A 19,372-nucleotide genomic window follows, 5' to 3' on the forward strand; every position below is an offset into this window, starting at 1 on the left:
GAACTTTTCAAAGTGAGCAGGGAGGGAGCTACAGTGCTTGGCTCATTGTGACCCCTGAGTAAGTGAGAGCTGTTGGGTTGTTATCAGTATTAATCTTTATAAATGGGACTGTTTAGATGCTTGCTGGCTTACAATGACTTATGATTGTTCAACTAATGTATTTTGACTTTACAATGGTAGGAAAACCTTACCCATTCAGTTGAGATTGTACTTTGGATTTTAAATTTGGATCTTGTTTCTAGGCTAGTGATATACCTATAATAATACTCTGATATTCTCTCTCTCTCTCTCCCTCTCTCTCTCTCTCTTTTTGGTATTGAACCCAGGGGCGCTCAACCACCGAACCACATCCCTAAACCTTTTTTTATATTTTATTTAGAGACCGGTCTTGCTAAGTTGCTTAGGACTTCTCTAAGTTGAGGCTGGCTTTGAAGTCATGATCCTCCTGCCTTAGCCTCTGGGATTACAGGCATGCACCACTGTGCCTGGCCTCTGATATTCTCTTGATGCTATGTAGTGGCAGTGAGCTTCAGCTTCTTGTAAGGCACAAGATCAGGAGAAGAATAACTGATACTCTGCAGTGTGCTTTGTTAAGCCAAGACATTCTGTAGGTTAGGTGCATTAAATGCATTTCTGACTTTCAACTTACGATGGACTCATTGGAATATAACCCCATCATAACCCCATTGTGAATAGAGGAGCAACTGTATTAAAAATCCAAGTCATAGGCTGGGGTTGTAGCTCAGTCAGTGGTAGAATGTTTGCTTAACATATAGCTAGGCCCTGGATTTGAGACCCAGCCCCCCAACCCTACCCCACCCCCCCAAAAAAAGAAGAAAATCTAGGTCACAGAATCATTTTAAATGTAAATATGTGTGTGTGTGTGTGTGTGTGTGTGTGTGTGTGTGTGTGTGTATTTATTCTGGAAAGGATCTTAGATCTTAGTGTCTTATTTTCAACTTCCCATGAAACCAAGTCAGAGTAAATGAAGAGACTAACTCAAGGTGATTTGTGACAGATTCAGGTCTGGATGCCCTAGACACATGCTTTTCAGTGATACTGAGTCTAGGGTTTCAACACTAACTTTCCCACGGATTGAGAGTGTCTTGGACAAGTTACTCAGTATCTCTATACTTTGCACACCTTAAAATAGGGCGAATAATTGTTACCTCATGGGGTACTGCTGAGAGGTTTCAGTGGTACTGTGGAAAATGGTGACAGAGGGTGGGAGAGCAGTGATTGAGATTGAGGGTCTCTGATGACCTCATGGCTGTGGCATGCCTATTGCCTGGGAATGTTTCTGTGCAAGGACACAGGATGCTTAGCGGCTGTGGTAAAGCCCTGCATGAGGAGGCTCTGTGCAAGAGTCCTATCAGCTCTGACCTTGATCTCAGGCACATAGTTCCTGGGAATAGAGGAATTCTTATTCTAGACAACCACAGTGTTTCACTAGCTCTGCTACTCCTGAACTTGCCTACTTTACAGTAACTTTTAACACTAGACTTTCCCAAGAGCTACACAAAGCTCCTAACATTGCACTTTGCAATGTGGAAAAGCTACATAGATGTCCTAGTTTTTGTAACTTTCCTGAATACAAAGAATAATGCTTACATAGTTTTTAACCTGATAATAAGATATATAAATAAAGATCCTTAGCGTCACTCTTTAGATCTGCTTCTCCGTCAGAGAGCAGCAGTTCATCTGATCCCAGCTTAATCTTTAAAATCTGTGTGAGTCTTTATTTTTCTAATTCCCCTTCACCCCTCGCCGGAACAGAGAGTTTGGCCTGGTCACAGAGTAGAGGGTTACTAACTCTTGGTGTTCACTGACCAAATAAGGAAGCTGTTGTTTCTTACTCTCCCTCTTCCTCATATATTTTGTTTCTCTCTGACCTCAGGTTCCTAGAGGTAGGCACCAGCCAGTTGCATAAAGCAGGCTGGAACAGAAAGTAGACACCTACCTCCAGCCTGGCATTACTGGACAATGGCAGCTGAGCGAAGGGTGACCAGGTCCCTGAACTCTGTAGCCCAGACTTTGAGGGAACCAAAGGTGTTCTCAAGGGTGAAGGAGGAGAATTTGGACAGCGGAACAGACAAAGAAGACAGCCATTTGGAGCAGACTCGCTTGTCACAGGAAGCCATATCAAACCTTCAAGTCTTTGTGGGACCTCTCCATCTGCCCAGTTTTTGGGAGGTAGAGGGCTCCAAGAAGGAGTCCAGTCATCCTTGGGGGCTTGGCCAGGAGTGGATAAAGCTAGAAAAAGACACCACAGAAGAGAAGGTATGGTGCTCTTGGGTGGGTGGGGTGACAACAGCCCCTCAGGAAGCCACAAAGAGAAATGGCGAAGAGAGATGGCGGGTGAGAGTGAGGAGAACAAGCTAGAAAGAGGGAGGGACCAGGCCCTAGACTCCAGGAGCTCTTTCACCTATTCTTCTGCCTGTGGGTCTAATGGAGTCTCAGATTGTTCTAGGCTAAACAACAGAAAAAAGAGCCACAGGCTTTCTTAGTCTCCCACACCACTGTGGATCCTTTGGGGAGTGCTTCCTGAAATTTGTCAGAATGGCTGCCTTTTTCCTTTGCTGTGCTTTCCTATTCATATTCTGTGTATCCTGCTTCCTTACCCACCACATCTTCTTTTCCTTTCTCTGTATCCTTCCTTTCCTTTCTGTAGGTCACAATTGCTGGTGTAGTACCTGTCTTTTTTAATTTCTCTATTCCTTCCATGGTTTTATTTTCTCTTAGGTTTCAGTTCTCTGAATATTGATACTGGATGTCGGTCTGTGTATATACACACTCTCTGAATCTGTCCTGCTCTTCCAGATGCCTGTCACCTTTGAGGACGTGGCAGTGAATTTCACCCAGCAAGAGTGGGAATGTCTAGATGCGAGTCAGAGAGCCCTTTACCAGGGTGTTATGTCAGAAACCTTCAAGAACCTGGAGTCTGTGGGTAAGAGATTACCTCAGTCATTACCTGGGCACAGTTAACTTCACTGACCTAGTTCTGTACCTTCCAGATATGAAAAATCTGGGTCATTGAGCTCAGGGGTAAAAGCAGAAGAAATGAAAATCTAGGCTAGGGAGAGATAGCTCAGTTGGTAAAGTGCTTGCCTTGCAAACACAAGGTCTTGAGTTCAATCCCCAGCACAACCAAAAAAAGAAAGAAATGAAAATCTGCATGAAGGCAGACATAACATTGTAACATGATGATAGTGTTCTCAAAATATGCAAATTTGTCTATTCATCCAACATATTTATTGTCACTCATGAGCTAGGCACTTTTCTAGGAGCTGGCCTTTTGGAATGTGTTTCTGCATCTAAGTGTCCAGATGAAAGTTTTGTTTTTATTTTTTTAAGGACTTAAACCAATAATTGTTTATTTGGCTCACAAATCCATAGTTTGGGCAGGGTTCAACAGGAAATTTTGTTTCTGTCTAATATGGTGACAGCTAGAGTGGCTGCTGGGGCTCGAGGATTCATTTTGAAGAAGGCTCATTCATGTGACTGATAAATTCATTTTAATTTTTTAAATTTTGATTCACTATACAAAAATGAGGTATAACTGTTGTTCTCTGGTTGTCCATGATGTAGAGTCACACCATTTGTGTAATCATATATTCACAATAGCTTTTGACTGGAAGCTTGGACAGGAACCTGAGTTCCTCTTCCTGTAGAACTTTCCACAGGGCTGCTTGAGCTCCCTTCTAGCATGGAAGCAGGGTTACAAGAATGGGTATTTTTAGTATTGTTTTTGTTCTGGGGATTTAATTCTTGGGTGCTTTACCACTGAGTCACAACTCCAGCCCTTTTTATTTTTAATTTTGAGACAGGGTCTTGGAAATTTGCCAAGGCTAGCTTTGAACTTGCAATCCTATTGCCTCAGACTCCTGAGTCACTAGAATTACAGGTGTGAGCCAAAGTGCCTGGCAGGATGTTTCAAAGGACAGGAAATGGTAGCTACTGATCTATTAAAGCCTGAGCTTGCAAGGTGGCACATCATTAGCCCTGACACATTCTGTTCATCAAGTGCAGAGCCCTCCAGATTAAGGTTCTTAAAGCAAGCATACTAGAAGTAACCTGTTGTCCCCAACAGATGTGAAGGGTCCAAGCCTGGGGCCAACTTTACTCTTTCTTTCATTCCCTCTTACCAGCAAGAATATTTCTGCCTAAACCAGATCTGATCACCAAGCTTGAGCAAGAGGAGAGACAGAGGAGAGTAGATCTCCATCACCCAAACAGACAAGGCCTCCTTTCAGGTAAGAATTGCAAAGAAGAGAAAATCAAAAGGGCCCAGGACTATCCGTGGAAGGATGGAGAGCTGATTGAGAGAATCAAGGTTCTCTGTGTTCTCTCCTGTCATCCATTTTTCCAGCCTGATCAGAGTTGAAGCTAGAAGAGACCTGGACATGAAAGGGTGTCTTTGACTTCATGATGAATATGTAAGCCTTTCAGGACAAATGAATGTCTTCAGTATAGGAAAGATCCTATGTGAATAGCTTATGTCAGTTATACCCCTTTGATGAAAAAGTTCTTTCTAAGACAAAAGAGAAGCAGGAGAGAAAAAGCTTGATGGTGGACTGGAGAAAGGAAACTTGTTCCTGGGAATAGACCAAGGAGTGAAGAAGATGTCAAGCCAGGCTGACACACCTCCCCGTTTGCTAGAACTGTCCTGGTTTATATTTCATCCAACTTGATTATTTTTCTTTTCTTTTGGAGGTATTAGGGATTGAACCAGGGCTCCATGCATGCTAGGCAAGCACTTGACCACCGAGCTACATCCCTAACCCTTTTTATTCCTATTATATTTAATTAATTGATTAATTAAGCAGTACTGGGGATTGAACCCAGGGGGCTCTCTATCACTGAGCTATAACTCCAGTCCTTTTTATTTTTATATTGGGACAGGATCTCCCTAAGTTGCTGAGGCTGGCCTCTAATTTGCCATTGTCCTGCTTCAGCTTCCAAAGTAGCTAAGATTACATGCCTCGGCAACCATACCTGGTTTTCAACTTAATTAGTAATAACACCTCTTTACTCCCAATTTGCATGATACAGTGGTGCTCCTTGGGCTGGGGATAGAGTGTTCCCTTATCCACAGGGAAATCTTCCAAAGCTCCCAGTGGATACCAGGCACAGTGGCATTTGCCTGTAATCCTAGCTACTTAGGAGGCTGAGACAGGAGGATTGCAAGTTTGAACCCAGCCTGGGCAATTTAGCAAGACCCTGTCTCAGATTAAAAAAAAAAATAAAAAGGGCTGGAGATGTGGCTCAGTGACAGAATGACTCTGGGTTCACTCCTCAGTATGGGGGTGGGAGTGGACAATAGACTCCTGAAACCACAACCACAGATAGCACTGAACTCTGAACATATTTTGTATGTGTGTGTGTGTGCATACTCCTATACATACACACCTATAATAAACTTTATTTTTATTTTTATTTTTAATGGTATTAGGGGCACTTTATTGCTGAGCTATATCATCAGTCCTTTTTATTTATTTTGAGACAGTGTGTACCACCATGCCCAGCTAAATTTAATTTATAAATTAGGCACAGTAGGACATTAAACAACAACAGTAAAATAGGACACTTACAAAAGTTCTGTGAATACGGTCTTTTTCTCTCTCAAATTCTGGAATTTTCCATTTAATATTTTTGAACTGCGGTTGATTGTGGATAACTGAAACCATGAAAATTGAAGTCACAAATATGGGGAGATGACTATACATGGTGTGGTTGTGGATATCTCTGGAGTGTCTGTGAAAGTGTGAACAATACTGGAATGAGAAAATGAATTTTAAGAAATGTGACCATAAGTTAAAATATAAAATCTCTGACACTGTTGGAAGATTCCAGTTAAATTTTTATTTGCTTATAATTTGAAAAGCCTAAAGTTTTTCTTGTCTCCACCCTATGAAGTCCAAGGGTGAGGGTAAATGCACCGGTGGGAAAGGGTTGGCAAAAGGGAAGTGGCTCGCTCTGAAGGGAAAGCTTGCACTGGCCTTCTCCTTGTGACTCTTGTATCATCAATACTTCCTCGTTTGCTGCAGGAGGCAAGAAGGAAGAATTTCAAGAGCCAGGTCAGAATCTGAGAGATGAGGGGACTAGTGATGATAAGAAAGTCTCTCTTGTTCACAGAGGGACAGGCCAGAGTCCACGCTCTGGCAGGACCTCAGTATTCCAGACATCCCAAGCTGGGCCACCTTTTCTCTGCCACGCCTGTGGCAGGTGTTTCAGCAAGAGCTCCTACCTCCACAACCACCAGTTTGTTCACAACCCTAAGCAGACTAACATCTGTAGCCAGTGTGGGAAGTTGTTCTGGAGCCCCAAGGCCCTCAGCTACCACAGGCGCAAACATCATGGGGAGAGACCCTTCTGTTGCCCACTCTGTGACAAGACCTACTGTGATGCTTCTGGACTGAGTCGGCACCGCCGTGTTCATTTGGGTTACCGACCCCATTCATGCCCTGAGTGTGGGAAGTGCTTCCGGGACAAGTCTGAGCTGAAACGCCACCAGAAGATACACCAAAACCAGGAGCCAGTGGCTGGAAACCAGGAGCATATTGTGAGGGTTCCAGGCACAGCTGGATTCCGGGAGCCCATTGTAAGGAGACAGAGGTCCATCCAGGCACCAGTGACTAGGACCCAGGAACCCATATTTAGAAATGAGAGTCCTGTGACCAGGACACAAGCACGGGACAGTAGATCCTCCTGCCCGAATACCAGATTCAGCTCTTCTCTAGTGCAGCCCTCAAGACTCAAGGTCTTCTCTTGCCCACATTGTCCCTTGACTTTTAGCAAGAAAGCCTATCTCGCTAGCCACCAGAAGGTCCACCTCACAGAGCAGCTGATCTCCTGCTTCCATTGTGGCAAGTCCTTCAGCTCATCCTTCTGGCTCGCCAAGCACCAGCAGACTCACTGGAAGCAAAAGATCTACCGTTGCCCCATCTGTGACCTCTGCTTTGGGGACAAAGAGGACCTTCTGAATCACTGGAGACGCTATAAAGGCAAGGATCAGTGCCTAGGCAGTCCCCATAAATGCTGGGTAATCCTGGGCCAGAGGCTTGGGTGCTTTCATGATTCTCCATGACTGGGAAGGACTGGAGGCATGGAGGAAACAGATCTTCGAGAATCCATATTCCCAGGAGAGAGGCAGTATGGGAAAAGGCATGCAAAGGAGACAAGGCAAAGTAGGCAGTGAGGATCTCAAAACAAATAAATGGCCTTTCCAACAGAGGTCTTTGTGTTTGGTTTTCCTGAGGACTGACCTCCAGGGTCAGGAGGCTTGAGTAGAGAGAGAGAGGTGAATGGATGATGAAGAAAATACAACAAAGAAAAGGGAAAAGAAGTGTGCATATAGAAACTCATATTATTAATTAGCACCTAACTTGTTTCTTTGTGTCTGATAGATCATCAAGTAGTATTTGTTGAATAAAACCATGGCTACTCTGATAGGTATGAAGATGGGAGAAAAAAGATTAGAGAAGAGAAAGTGTGAGGGATGCAGAGAAGATGTGGAAGTAGAAGGGAAACCATTCTAAAGCAGTTGCGCTGCTTGGTTCCCTTCCATTGCTTCCTGAGGCCCTCCGCAGGCTGCTGAGACAAGGTAGAGCTCTGGCTGGTATTCTGTGGTCTCTCCCCATCTCCAGGTCTTGGTTAGGGCTCCCTACATCCTCACTCTGAAGCTCATTCAGCTTCCTCTTTGATATTTTGGATTCTTTCTACCCTCTAGCTCTGCTCAATAAGGGCTCAGTCTTGGAAGAAAACAACCACCATTTGCAAATTGGATGTTCTGTAATTTGCAGTGAGGAGACTCTTGGTCTCCAGTTTTTATGCTATGCTCCAGCACAGGTGTCCTCTGATGGAGAAAAGAGACCCACCTTGCTTTAGCCAGAGAGGGCTTCCTAGTGAAGGACAGAGGAGGAGAAAGACATGAGAAGCAAACAATGGCAAAGGATGGAAGGAGCTGAGGAAAGGGAGAAAAAAGGTAGATGACAGAAGGGAAATCAATTCTATTTGGAATTTCAGAGTATTCCTGGAAGTATGGATTGGAATGTCTCCGTAGCAAAGTGGCCAGTGAGTGTGCAACTTGATGGATGAGACATCCCCAAGGATCAGTCTCTGGACCCACCAGGCTCGCCTCCACCCTTGTCAAAGATGCCACAGCACTCAGAAGGGATTTCCTAGAAGGAGGAGAAAATAACTTGAAAAATCCTTGTCAGAAGTTTTTATCATGAAACCCCTGAACCTAGGAATTAAAAGACCCCTGGGGTTATCTTATTTCTGTGGCTGCCTTGGTGGTTGGTCTCAGAGGTGAAGCACTGGGCAGCTGCTATTGAGAATAGGAAGGTAGGCCAACCAGAGAGGATTCCTACCTCAGGGCACTGAGGGTGGAGCAGATGAGACAATAGGTGAGAGAAGCCCAGCTTCCCTCTCTGCCACCTGTAAACCTGACTCTAACTCCTTCCCTCCTCCCTCACAGGGTGAGTCCTCCTCCATGCTTTCCAGCCACTCCTGTCCTCACTAACCCCTTCTTTTTGCTTCAGTTTCTCTTTCTGACTTTTTGTTCCCAGCTTATAAGAAAGAGAAGAACTTACTTAGCTCTTCAAGAAACTGCCCTGCAAACAAAGAGAAGTAAATAGGTGATCAGTGGAAAATGGCTGCCCCCTCTCACACCCTCTCTGTGGACAATCAGAGTGACCCACCCTTCCTTTCCATTGAGAGGCCCCACAGATCTCAGTAACACAGCTCCACTGAGGAGCCTGGGGATGGGCATGAGGACAGAGGAGGAATTCCAGGGCTCTGGAATCCTAAGTCCTGGTTCCACTATTTCCCACTCAGGGTTGCCTGGGTCCCCCATTGCTCAGTGGTCCTCTTTACTGCCTGCTCCCCGCTGCGGCACCTGCTAGTCTTCGATGCAACCAGTTGTAGCAGATGATCAAGGCAACCAGGGGTCCAAGAACTGGCACGATTACAAACAGGGTTATCTTCCAGCAGGGCACCCTCAGAAAGTGGGGATCTGAATTGTTCATCAGAACAAACACGGTTAATATATATTTCCCTTCATTCTCACCCACCCTTTTCCTTTTTGGGCTTCTGATCCAAGAACACCAAAGGACTCGGGACAGAATCCAGGGAGTCCATGAATTTGGATGCGAAGCATCACATCTTTATTCGCACCACAGTATCAGCAGTACCTGTACTTTCTTGCCAGTGGAAATCACAGCTGTTTTCCATCCCATTAGGATGGAGATTACAGAAATCTCCAGGTGCTGTTTATATTGAGAGTTGCTGCTACTTTATTTATGCATTACTTTTGTTATTTAAAGGAACATTTGTTAATATATCAGTTTGTTTACATGTTGGTAACTGTATTCCAACACAGATTTTCATTGTATTCCTATGTGTTATATTTTATGTGTACGTTTAAAAACATTCTGGGGATGGGAATGTACCTTTGTGGTAGAGCATTTGCTTAGTGCAAGGCCCTGCGTTTAATTCCCAACACTGAACCTCAGTACTGGGCAGAAAAAAAAGAAAGAAAAACATTCTGGAAGGGATCCTTTAATGATACAAAAAGAATTCAGACCTTTGATATTGAAATCCTTCAAAATAAAAATCCTATTGCTCCCACAAGTGTGTGAGGCACCAGGACCTCTGCTATAGCAGGAAAGGCTGCTCAACACAGGAATGTCTGTGCTCTGCCTAATGCCATCTTCTAATTTCTACAGAATTTATTTCAGCTCAAATATTTGGGTGCTCTTTTGTTGTTGGCATTGTCCTTAGGCACAGGGCAATCTGTAGTAAATGAAAAAAGCAGAGACCATATCCTCCAGGGATCAAATTTCTGTTGGGGCTTGGTGGCTTTACTCCCCCAAAAAAACCTTCCCTGAGTACTTGAGAATGGTTACTTGGTCTATACTCATGAAAATTTACTCTGCTATGTAACTACCACGTAAGAGTGGTAGATGATTTGTGTATGTTTTATTTCGTTCTGTTTGTTCAAGTATGTTTCACGTCCCCAACTATACACCACTTATGTGTTTATCTTTCTTTTGTAATTTCCAAAAGAAAAGTGTATAAGGATTTAACACTTAACATTTGTAAAGGAATAGGAAAGACAGTAGAATTGATTGAACATAACTTTCCTTAGCCTTATATTTGTATACACAACCAGGGTAACTCCACATCATGTGCAACCACACTAAATAGAATAAGTTATATTTTATGTATGTATATTCTGCCAAAGTAATTCTACTATCATGTATAACTAAAAATAAAAATATTGAAAAAAAAATTTGTAAAGTTGTTGGTGGTATAGTACCTGGCATGTGGTATAAGAGTATTTGCTATTTTAACCAATCCTAGATGCAAATGATGACATTCAAAGACAAAAAAAAGGAAGGAGGCAATATCTATCAGAAGCCAAGGGTTCTTTTTCCACCAAGTGACTGGAACCTGAGTGAAAAACCAAGTTGACTTGGGAGGGCCATGGTACACCTGTACTTACCGAAAGTCCGGTGGAGATTCTCTGAAAGAGGAACAAATAAAAATGGATTTAGTAGGGCACTCAAAAAAGATCCCTTCTTCTCCGAGTCTTTGTTATTTAATCACTTAAAATTTGTTCTAGTCCTGACCCAGGAGAGGAAGCTACAGGATTTTACTTCTGCCCTGGCTAAAGGCAGAGGACAGCAAGGAGATGTTCTACAGTTCTTAGCTGGTTATTGTTTTATAAATAGTGAATTTCCCAATTGAAGGGTATCGGAAGAGGCAGAGATGGTCTGAGAAAATGACAATTTGGGTTATGACAAAAGGCCAAAAAAGAGGAATTGGGGAGGAAGGGTAGCTGGAACTTACCTATTTCTGCTCGAAGTTTTCCTAAAACAGAAAAAGGCAACATTTTTAGTTCCTGCTCTGGAACTAGATAGGAGCCCTTCCATACTCAGTGCCCTGGCCCTTAGTGCAGGCTATTCCTCTGCAGTCCTGAGCATCTTTAGGAAGCAGGAAAGCACTAGATTTGAAACCAAGGGTCTGGCCCTTTCCCTGACTATTGTCTGGATTGAATAGTGAAAGAATGCAAGAGGCTTCTTTAGTACAGAACTTCAGTAAACAGGAGGTGAGGGCAAACATCTGTCACGCCATTGATTGCCAGTGTTGACTCAGCTGATCTAGCTGGCTAGGTAGATGTCCCTTTCCTCCAAAGCTGTACCCTTGGTCAAAGAGAACCTTCCCTGACCATTCTTTGGTCAAGGGTACATTAGTAGCTATGCTTCCCTGCTAGAACTTTCAAATAAGTTCTCAAGAACCTCTTTCCAGGCACAGTGGCGCATGCCTCTGATACCAGGTGACTCAGAAGGCTAAGGCAGAAGGATTACAAGTTTGAGGCCAGCCTTAGCCAGACCCCACCTCAAAAAAGAACCCTCAGTAAATGGCAATGCCCCAAATCATCCTAGGACTTTATTACCTCTCCCACTGCTCTTTGTTCCTTTTTGGGGAGTTCTCAGTTCACCTTGCCACCCCACCCAACTGGGTTGTCACTTTGTAAATCTAAACCTCATTCTAAATCTGAATGAGGAAGGGAGGAGATAGACATTTAGTGAGCAGCTACTTTGTGACTGACTCTATTGGGTACTTTACATGACATTATCCCTTTTAATCCTCCTTACAATTTTGGAGGGAGAATATTTACTTGACAGATGAGGCAACAGGCCTGGAGAACTGAAGAATTTTAGACATAGTCCAGCCCAAGATGGAATTCAGTCCCAGGCTGCCCAATTCCATCATTCTCATTCTAATTCAGCTAAGATGGATGAAGGCCTTTTCTTTTTTTTTTTTTTTTTTTTTTTTTTTTTTTTTTTTTTGCGGTGCTGGCGATCGAACTCAGGGCCTTGTGCTTGCAAGGCAAGCACTCTCCCGACTGAGCTATCTCTCCAGCCCCCATTTAGGCCTTTTTTTCAGGTGGGAGAAGTAAATGAGCATCTGGGATAAATTCAAGATGAGAGAAAAGATCCCATGAAATCTCACTAATACCTGTTCTCCCTCAGATGCTCCAAACCCTCTTTGCTACTTTATCCTCTTAGTAGCAGGAGAGGGTAAGAGGTGAAAGTCCTTGCTTGTGCTTTGGCAGGAGAGAGAACAGTGAGGGGAGAAGGCTCAGAATGGAAGTACTGGGCACAAAGAACCTCACTGAAGCTGAAGCCAAGGCCTCAGGGTTGAATGGAAAAATGGGGGAAACTGTTTTTGAACACATACTATGTGGTAGGCACTTTCATTTCAGAATTTTTATTTAAAACTCCTAACAGCTTAGACCTGCTTGACTTTGAAGCTCACTCTCCCTGATGCTTGAAGCTACTGGATACGGTACAGGGATTTGAGTTCTGCCATTTACAATCTGTGTCAGTTTGAGTGAGTCACTGAATCACTCTTGGCCTCAGTTGCCGCCTCTGTAAATGAGGTCATTACCTATCAGCCTAACCTCGTAGGGAAATGCAAGCTCCTATTTTACAAGTGAAAGCATTCAGTAAGATGTAAAATTTATCATGGTAGAATTCTGAACTCTGAAGTCTCTCAAAAGGAAACATTAACTGACCTGACTCTAAGAGGCTAGCTCCTGACAGGGAAGGATCCTGATGGGCCCAACCTCTGCCCTGTACCTCTCAGTCTGTGCTGCAGGCAGAGGAAGACGAGGCCCACAGTGATCTGCAGAAGGAGCACAGGCAGCACAGCGATGAGGACCAGCACTCCAGGGTTGATCCAGTAGAAGGGATCTGAAAGGCACAATCGACACTACCCAGGCTGCATCCTCAATTCCCAACACAGCATCTGGGGGCTCCATAAGCTTTTTTGAATAAAGGAACGGATATCACCAAGATTCAAAGAAGGTGACATAGAAGTGACACCTGAGCTTAGCCTTGAAAAAGAAATGCAGAACAAGACTCTTGTCTATTATTGTATTCTTCATAAAAAATATGCAGCACACTTGACTTTTAAGTTCCTTTTGAAAGTTACCTGTAGCGATATAATTAAGCAGGTTCAACCATCCCTTTGAATTCACAGGGGAATTGTCCCAGAAGCCTCTTGGATGTCAAAATCTACATATGTTCAAACCCCTTATATAACATGGCATGGTATTTGCATATTACCTATGCACATCTTCCCAAATATTTTATTTATTTGGCCGTGCAGGAGGTCAAACCTAGGGCCCTATGCATCATGCTGGGTAAGTGCTCTACTACTGAAGTATGCCCCCAGTTCCCTCCCATACACTTTATTTATCTTGTGTTTGTGCATTACCATAGATTTTAAGTCATCTCTAGATTATTTATAATAACTAATACAATGTAAATAGTATGTAAATAGTTCTACTGTATTGTTTAGGGAAGAATGACAAGAAAAATTCTACAAGTTCAGTATTGACACCCACCATTATGATGATGAGGATGATGTATGAATTGAACCCAGGGAGATCCACTAATGAACTACATCCTTAACCTTTTTTTTTTTTTTTTTTGCATACTTCTTACACCTTCACAAAAGATTAGTTTAAGTGCAAAAGGATGGGAAGCAGACCTCCACGAATTCAGAGAAGCCTTTGTTCCTTTGCAGATTCGGGCACCACTGGGCCCCATTTTCCGGAGGGGGAAAATGGCCATCAGTTACAGAGGGGATTTTGGTTTTATAGGGTACAATGAGGATGATGTAATCATTAGAAACCTGTGCACATGCAGTTTTGACCGTCAGGGGCTAGTTGTACAGGTTAAAACCAGACTCCGAGGGATGGAGGGATGAGTACTCAAATCTTGCCCATCGTCATTCAGAGCTAATTTAACTTGGGGAAGGTCAAGGTTTAGGGCCTGCCATTCCATATCTGCCCCTTTCCTTTAGGGCCCATTGTTATCAGCAATGCACTGGGAGAGGTTTAATGTTTGGCCAATCTTCCCTCCCTCTTCCAGAGTCATAGGGTCCCTCTATTTTTCTTGGGGAACTGTGTTATAGGAATATTGTTTTCTATAACCCTTTAACTAGAAAGAAAGAGATAAAAGCAGACATTATCAGTCTCTATGAAACATGCCAAAATAAATCAAACCTGGGTCTGATCTTGCCTCTAGATTTCTCAGTTTACCAAAAATACAGGGCATGTTAATCATAAATGTGAGAATGTAGTCAGCAAATTCAGACTACGGGAAACCCTATAGGCAAACACAAATGTGTAAAGCCTGTTTGTATCTTATTCAAACAAACCAAATTGTAAAAATACATTTATGAAAGGAAATCTTGAACACAGACTATTTGATGATACTAAGGAATTTTTGTGGATTTTTAGAGACATGATCATAGGATTGTGGTTGTTCTCCTTTAAAAAATAAGTTCTTATATTTGAGTGATACATTCTCAAGCACTTAGCAATGAAATGATAAGGCTGCTTGCTTGGGATTTGCTTCAGCAAGTTGGTAGGGAGTGGCAATGAATGGGAATCAGGTAAATCAGGTTGTAGTTGGTTTGATAACTGCTGAGCCAGGAGATCAGTACTTGGAGGTCCATTATGACATTCTCTATACTTTTGTAAATATTTTTAAGTTTTCATGATGAGTTTAAAGAAATGATTAGAGACTGTAATAAAATCATAAAAATGACATCAAAAAAGTCAAAAAGAAAGATGGGAAACTCTTCAGAGAAGGAGTTTTTCATATTTAAAAAATATGGTTACTGCCTTTCATTTCTAAATTTGTTTCAGCTTCCGGGCTCCCCAGGGCAGTCAAGTGGACTCTTGGTTAGTTGTAAAACAAGCCTTTTTTCAGATTCTTAGGCATGCAGACCAGAAGATGGGAGGAGGGGTTTGGAATGTGGAAACCAACTCAAAGGAAAACTTTCTCCCCTGAGGCAAAGCTTTAGGGTATTTTCTCTTAGTTCTTTTCTCCCCTTTTCTTTTTTTGTGTGGTGGGCCTCAGGGAGTGTGTTGGGGAGGCAGTTCCTTGGTAGAACTAGGAAGTTGTTGAGCAGGAAGGATGAAAATCTGTAACCACCGAAATCCTTCCTATTTGACTTCTTTGTGGGTAAAAATTCCCCAGTAAAAACAGCTGTCTGAAGAACATTCTGTGACACACAGAGCTATTTTCATGTCCCTGCAATTCATCTCTAGAAATAGTGCATTGTTATTCAGCACACAATGCCATCTTCAGGTCCCAACACTGCAACAGTCACCCCCAGCCCAGACAAAAAAGTGATGGATTGTCTGATGTTTGCCCTGCAGGTGGGGGTGGGATGGAGGAGGAAGGAGGGGAAAGGACCAGAGGCTCAGGCACTCAGAACATTTTTGTTCTTCAATCAAATGGCCACTAATCTTCAAAGTTCCCCCTCTGTCCACTTCACCTTGCCACATTTTAACCTTCCTAAGATGGAATGAATGATTGAAGTAATTAACTAACTTCAAAATCATTCATCTCAGAAAACATACTGAAAATGGATTTCTGGAGAATTGAAGCAAATAAGGTAAAAACCATAGGTGATATCTCTTTCTGTAATTCAGATATCTGCTTTACTTGTTCATTTGGTTGTACTATGTTTTACCAGGAATGTGGCTTTAAATAATGTTTCTCACCCAATGAAACACACACACACACACACACACACACACACACACACACAGAGAGAGAGAGAGATTGTTTCAGAGCTATACTTGGAGGCATTTCATGATAAAAGCAAATTACAGAATGTGGGGAACAAAAGCCCTGTGACCCTGGGTTTGTTTACACACATATATATGCATATGTATGTATGAATATGTTATATAATGTTATATATTATATTAAATATATATGTTTTCATACATATACATATGAAAGTATATATACAAGAAAGTTAATATGAATCACAGTGGTGGAAAATAGGAGAGACGGGAGAATAGAAGTATGACCCTACCAAAGAAAAAAAAAGAGAAAAGCTCAGGGCTGTGGTTGTGGCTTAGTGATAGAGCGCTTGCCTGGCACGTGTGAGGCACTGGGTTATATCCTCAGCGCCACATAAAAATAAATAAATAAAGTAAAGGTATTGTGTCCATCTACAACTAAAAATTTAGAAAAAGAAAAACCCATAATTACCTATATGATTGTACTTATTCATTGAATATAAAAGTCTTTATAATCTCTACATTTGTGGATACATGTAGAGAAAAAAATTAGAGAAAAAACTTTTAAAGAAAGCAAAATAGAAAAGATGAGAAATGGAGGCAGCAAAAATCCAGAATAACCCAATTCTGTTGGTTTTGTGCCACTAGAGGGAAATATAAATAATCTGCAAGTTAATCTAAGTATCTAAGTGGAACTTTTCTATGTTGCTTTGAAGTGTCCTTTTATTTGTTCTAAAGAGAGACATAATTCCTAAGGCATTGTAATTGATCAAATCCTATTACAATGAATTCCTTGGAAGGTGTGTATGTGGTGTTTCACTGAATGACTCACCTTCCACTTTCAATTCCATTGCTGCCTCCTCTTGGTAAGAGTGATCTCGGAAGAAGCAGGTGAAACCTCCTTCATCTGAAAACCTTACATTCCGGATCCTGAGAGTCACCTTTCCTTCACCAATAGTGTCTTTCAGCAGCTCTGTCCGGCCCCGATATTCAGGTGCCTGCTCAGCATCTTGGTCTTTGCCATTTCTGTAGAGATGGACCACCCTAGAGAAGGGGGGACGGTACCACCCCACCTCCATGCCTGTAGCGTTCTTCCCAGGAGATATGCGACATGGCAGTTCCACTTCATCCCCCACCAGAGCCCGAATGGGGTGCCCTGGTCCTATCACTCTGAACTGTCCTGTCCAAGACACCAAAGAGAAGAAACTGAGGGTCAGAGGGGGCCTTGACAAATAGGCATATCATGGGAAGAACTGCATCAAACAAGAAAGGGAGAAACATGCTCAATTGTTAAGTGGAATTCAAAAGTCAGGGAGAAGCTCATTTTTTCCACTTGAGCATATACCAGAACAAATGAGCAACAACAAAACAGTTTCCAGTCATAGAGATGTCCTGAGTGTCTTGTACAGAATATTCTAGTACGTGATCCTCTTGACGGCTGCTGCCCACCTTTCTGCCAGCAGCATCTGTCTCTGATTCTTCAGCCAGCCCTTAGGTTCTACCTTGGAATGTGGTCCAGTATCTTGAAGTTTAGTTCTCTATGGACCTCTCTGTTATGTCCTGGCTACACTGATCCCTTTTCCCGTAGAGGTTTTACTTTTGTCACTCTCCATTACTTCTCAGCCCTCTGTCCTTGTTCACACCCTGTTCCTCAAATTCTCTCTGAGACCTTCTGGGGGTGGGTCTATTTCACTCTTTTTTACTCTCTGTACCTTCCACCACACTCCAGATCTGGTCCCTGTGCCTAACGTCTTCCAAGTCTTTTTCTTATTAAAACAAGGTTTCCAAGCTAGACTCTGAGCTACCAGATAAGACTGGTTTCTTCCTTAGATCCTGGGGAATCGTTCTAGTTTCTAGCTTAAATCTAAAAGATTTTCCCTGGAAGTGTCTAGACTGGGCCTCCTCTGTCAGTCAGGTGGCTCCCGGAGGTTGGGGCTCTGTCTTGTGTTTCTTTATGGTACTGGGGACTAAATCCAGGGCCTCATGAATACTAGGTAGGTGCTCTGCCACTGAACTACATCCTTAGCCCCAAAACAGAATTTTTTCTTTTGTGGTGCTGGGAATTGAACCTAGGACCTTGTGCGTCCCAGATAGCTACACTACCATTGAGATACTTCCCTAGCCCTCTGTTTCTTTCTTTTTGGAATGCTTCACAAACTTGCATGTTAAACTTGCTCGGGGGCCATGCTAATAATCTCAATCCCTCCAGTTTTAGTGTATGTGCTGCCAAAGCAAGCAGCCCTTCTTTCATTTATTTCTCCTCCACATGGGGTAAAAAGGTTCCCCTATGAAAACTTATTGGTGCCTAATTCTGCAGCGCAAATTCTCAAATAAAACAAGATGTTATAACTCAACAAACATTTATTGGAATCTATTATAAAAAGACACTGATAAGCAAGTTACATATCTCATCTTATTTAACTCAACAACTCGAAGAAGTTGTTATTATTTTATCCTCATTTGAGAGGTGAAAAATCAAAGCCTGAGTTGGGGTGTAACTCAGTGTGGAACACTTGTCTAGCATGTATGAGGTCCAGGCTCAATCTCCAGAACCATACATGTGCATGTGAGCACGCACATAAGCACGTGCGCACACACACGCGCACACACATACAAAGTTTGGATTTTATTCTGAAAGGAGCCACAGAGGTTGTGGAGGAGGAGAACTGTGTTAGTAGATCTAAGTTTTTAGAAAGATAATTCATATAGCTGTTTGAGGCTGACTGAAGGTGAACCCTGAGAAACTACCTTTTCTGTTCTTGGGTCTCCACACAACAGGAATAAACAAGTCTTACCTGCATAACTGGAAGACAGCTGGAGGAAGAGAAGGGTGAGGACATAGCTGGGTAGAGAGACGCTTGATAAACCTGCCATCTCTGCTGTTACTGGGGACAGAGAGTCCCCTTGATGGAGTCAGGCCAAGCAAAGACCCTTGGGCTGCATGTCCCTTACCCCTGGGAAGCTTGAAGGGAGGATCTGGGAGGCAGTACTGCCCAGGGCCCTGCCTCCACCCAGGCCACTGCTGCAGCTGTGCTCTTAGGAAGAACTCCACGTCACCCTTGCCAGACACACACAAAAGGGCTACAGACTAAGGGAATGACCAGGGTTTGCCTTCCCCACCCCCCTCAGAGCAATGGAGCAGTGGCTGCCTGGTACTGAACCTTCCTCCCTTACCACCTCCCAGTGACCCCAGCCTTAGAGAGGGCATCGAGGGGCCAGTGGGATCAATCATTTACTGGACCTCAGAAGAGGCTTGTTCATGGAGCCTGTAAGGTTCTTTGGATCTCCCTCATCTCCTGTAATCAGTCAAGAGAGTGTGATTATTGTTGATTCTTTAAAGGAAGAGGATCATCAGCAGGAGGAGGAGGAAGAGGAGAAGGGTGGGAAAAGACTACTTGGCCTTGTCTTCCTATTTCTATTGTCTCACAACTGTCATTACCAGGTCATTTTTCTTGATGTCAGACTCCCTCTATTCTACTACAAATCCAAACTCCCTTCCTTATGCTTAAGATATGGGGCAGGATTCTTGAGTTTAGTTAGTTTTTCACCCCCAAAGAGTGTGCTTGACAAAGTTATAAGGAGACATCAGGAACTGATGATCATCTCTACCCAGAGAGCAAACATGGAGGAAGAGGATCAGCAACTGATGATCAACACAGGCACCAGGGACAGAGCCAGCATGCAGGACACATCCTTCAGCCTTATACAGTTCTCTGATTTCCTTGGTGTCTGTGGGTCTGGAATAAATAT

The 19,372-nt window shown here is 43.0% G+C and overlaps 2 protein-coding genes across 5 annotated transcripts in view; one reads left to right on the forward strand and one right to left on the reverse strand.

The window, feature by feature from the left end:
• Zfp57 (ZFP57 zinc finger protein) overlaps window positions 1–10,229 on the forward strand; it is a 72,044-nt gene extending 61,815 nt beyond the window's left edge. The window contains exons 5-8 of the mRNA XM_047557460.1: window positions 1,898–2,280; window positions 2,821–2,947; window positions 4,149–4,253; window positions 6,048–10,229. Coding sequence (XP_047413416.1) covers window positions 1,984–2,280; window positions 2,821–2,947; window positions 4,149–4,253; window positions 6,048–7,087 — 1,569 coding nt within the window. The 5' untranslated portion in view covers window positions 1,898–1,983 and the 3' untranslated portion in view covers window positions 7,088–10,229. The remainder of the gene's footprint in view (window positions 1–1,897; window positions 2,281–2,820; window positions 2,948–4,148; window positions 4,254–6,047) is intronic.
• Window positions 5,847–18,713, reverse strand: Mog (myelin oligodendrocyte glycoprotein). Of its 4 annotated transcripts, XM_047557462.1 has the most exons (9): window positions 18,418–18,689; window positions 16,455–16,802; window positions 12,651–12,764; window positions 10,855–10,875; window positions 10,508–10,528; window positions 8,900–9,016; window positions 8,595–8,615; window positions 8,129–8,180; window positions 5,847–6,041 (listed from the first exon to the last, which is right to left on the reverse strand). In XM_047557462.1, exons 1-8 carry the CDS (start codon window positions 18,494–18,496, stop codon window positions 8,167–8,169), a joined length of 735 nt encoding a protein of 244 aa, XP_047413418.1. In that variant the 5' UTR covers window positions 18,497–18,689; the 3' UTR covers window positions 5,847–6,041; window positions 8,129–8,166. The 4 variants fall into 4 exon arrangements, with proteins under 4 accessions (XP_047413418.1, XP_047413420.1, XP_047413417.1 ...); XM_047557464.1 differs by lacking the exon at window positions 8,900–9,016 and having other exon boundaries at window positions 18,418–18,713; XM_047557461.1 differs by having other exon boundaries at window positions 5,847–8,180; window positions 18,418–18,687.
• Window positions 18,714–19,372: the final 659 nt, after the last annotated feature.

This window comes from Sciurus carolinensis, chromosome 7, assembly GCF_902686445.1.
Source record: "Sciurus carolinensis chromosome 7, mSciCar1.2, whole genome shotgun sequence".
NCBI lineage: Eukaryota > Metazoa > Chordata > Mammalia > Rodentia > Sciuridae > Sciurus > Sciurus carolinensis.

What these genes read in the sequence shown, in the direction of transcription:
- Mog (XM_047557462.1), bottom strand. Translation starts at nt 18,496, where the DNA reads ATGGCAGGTTTATCAAGCGTCTCTCTACCCAGCTATGTCCTCACCCTT. An exon ending in GCTGTCTTCCAGTTATGCAG is followed by an intron (nt 16,803 to 18,417) that starts GTAAGACTTGTT and finishes TGTCTTGGACAG; the next exon opens with GACAGTTCAGAGTGATAGGA. An exon ending in CCTGCAGCACAGACTGAGAG is followed by an intron (nt 10,876 to 12,650) that starts GTACAGGGCAGA and finishes TTTCTGTTTTAG; the next exon opens with GAAAACTTCGAGCAGAAATA.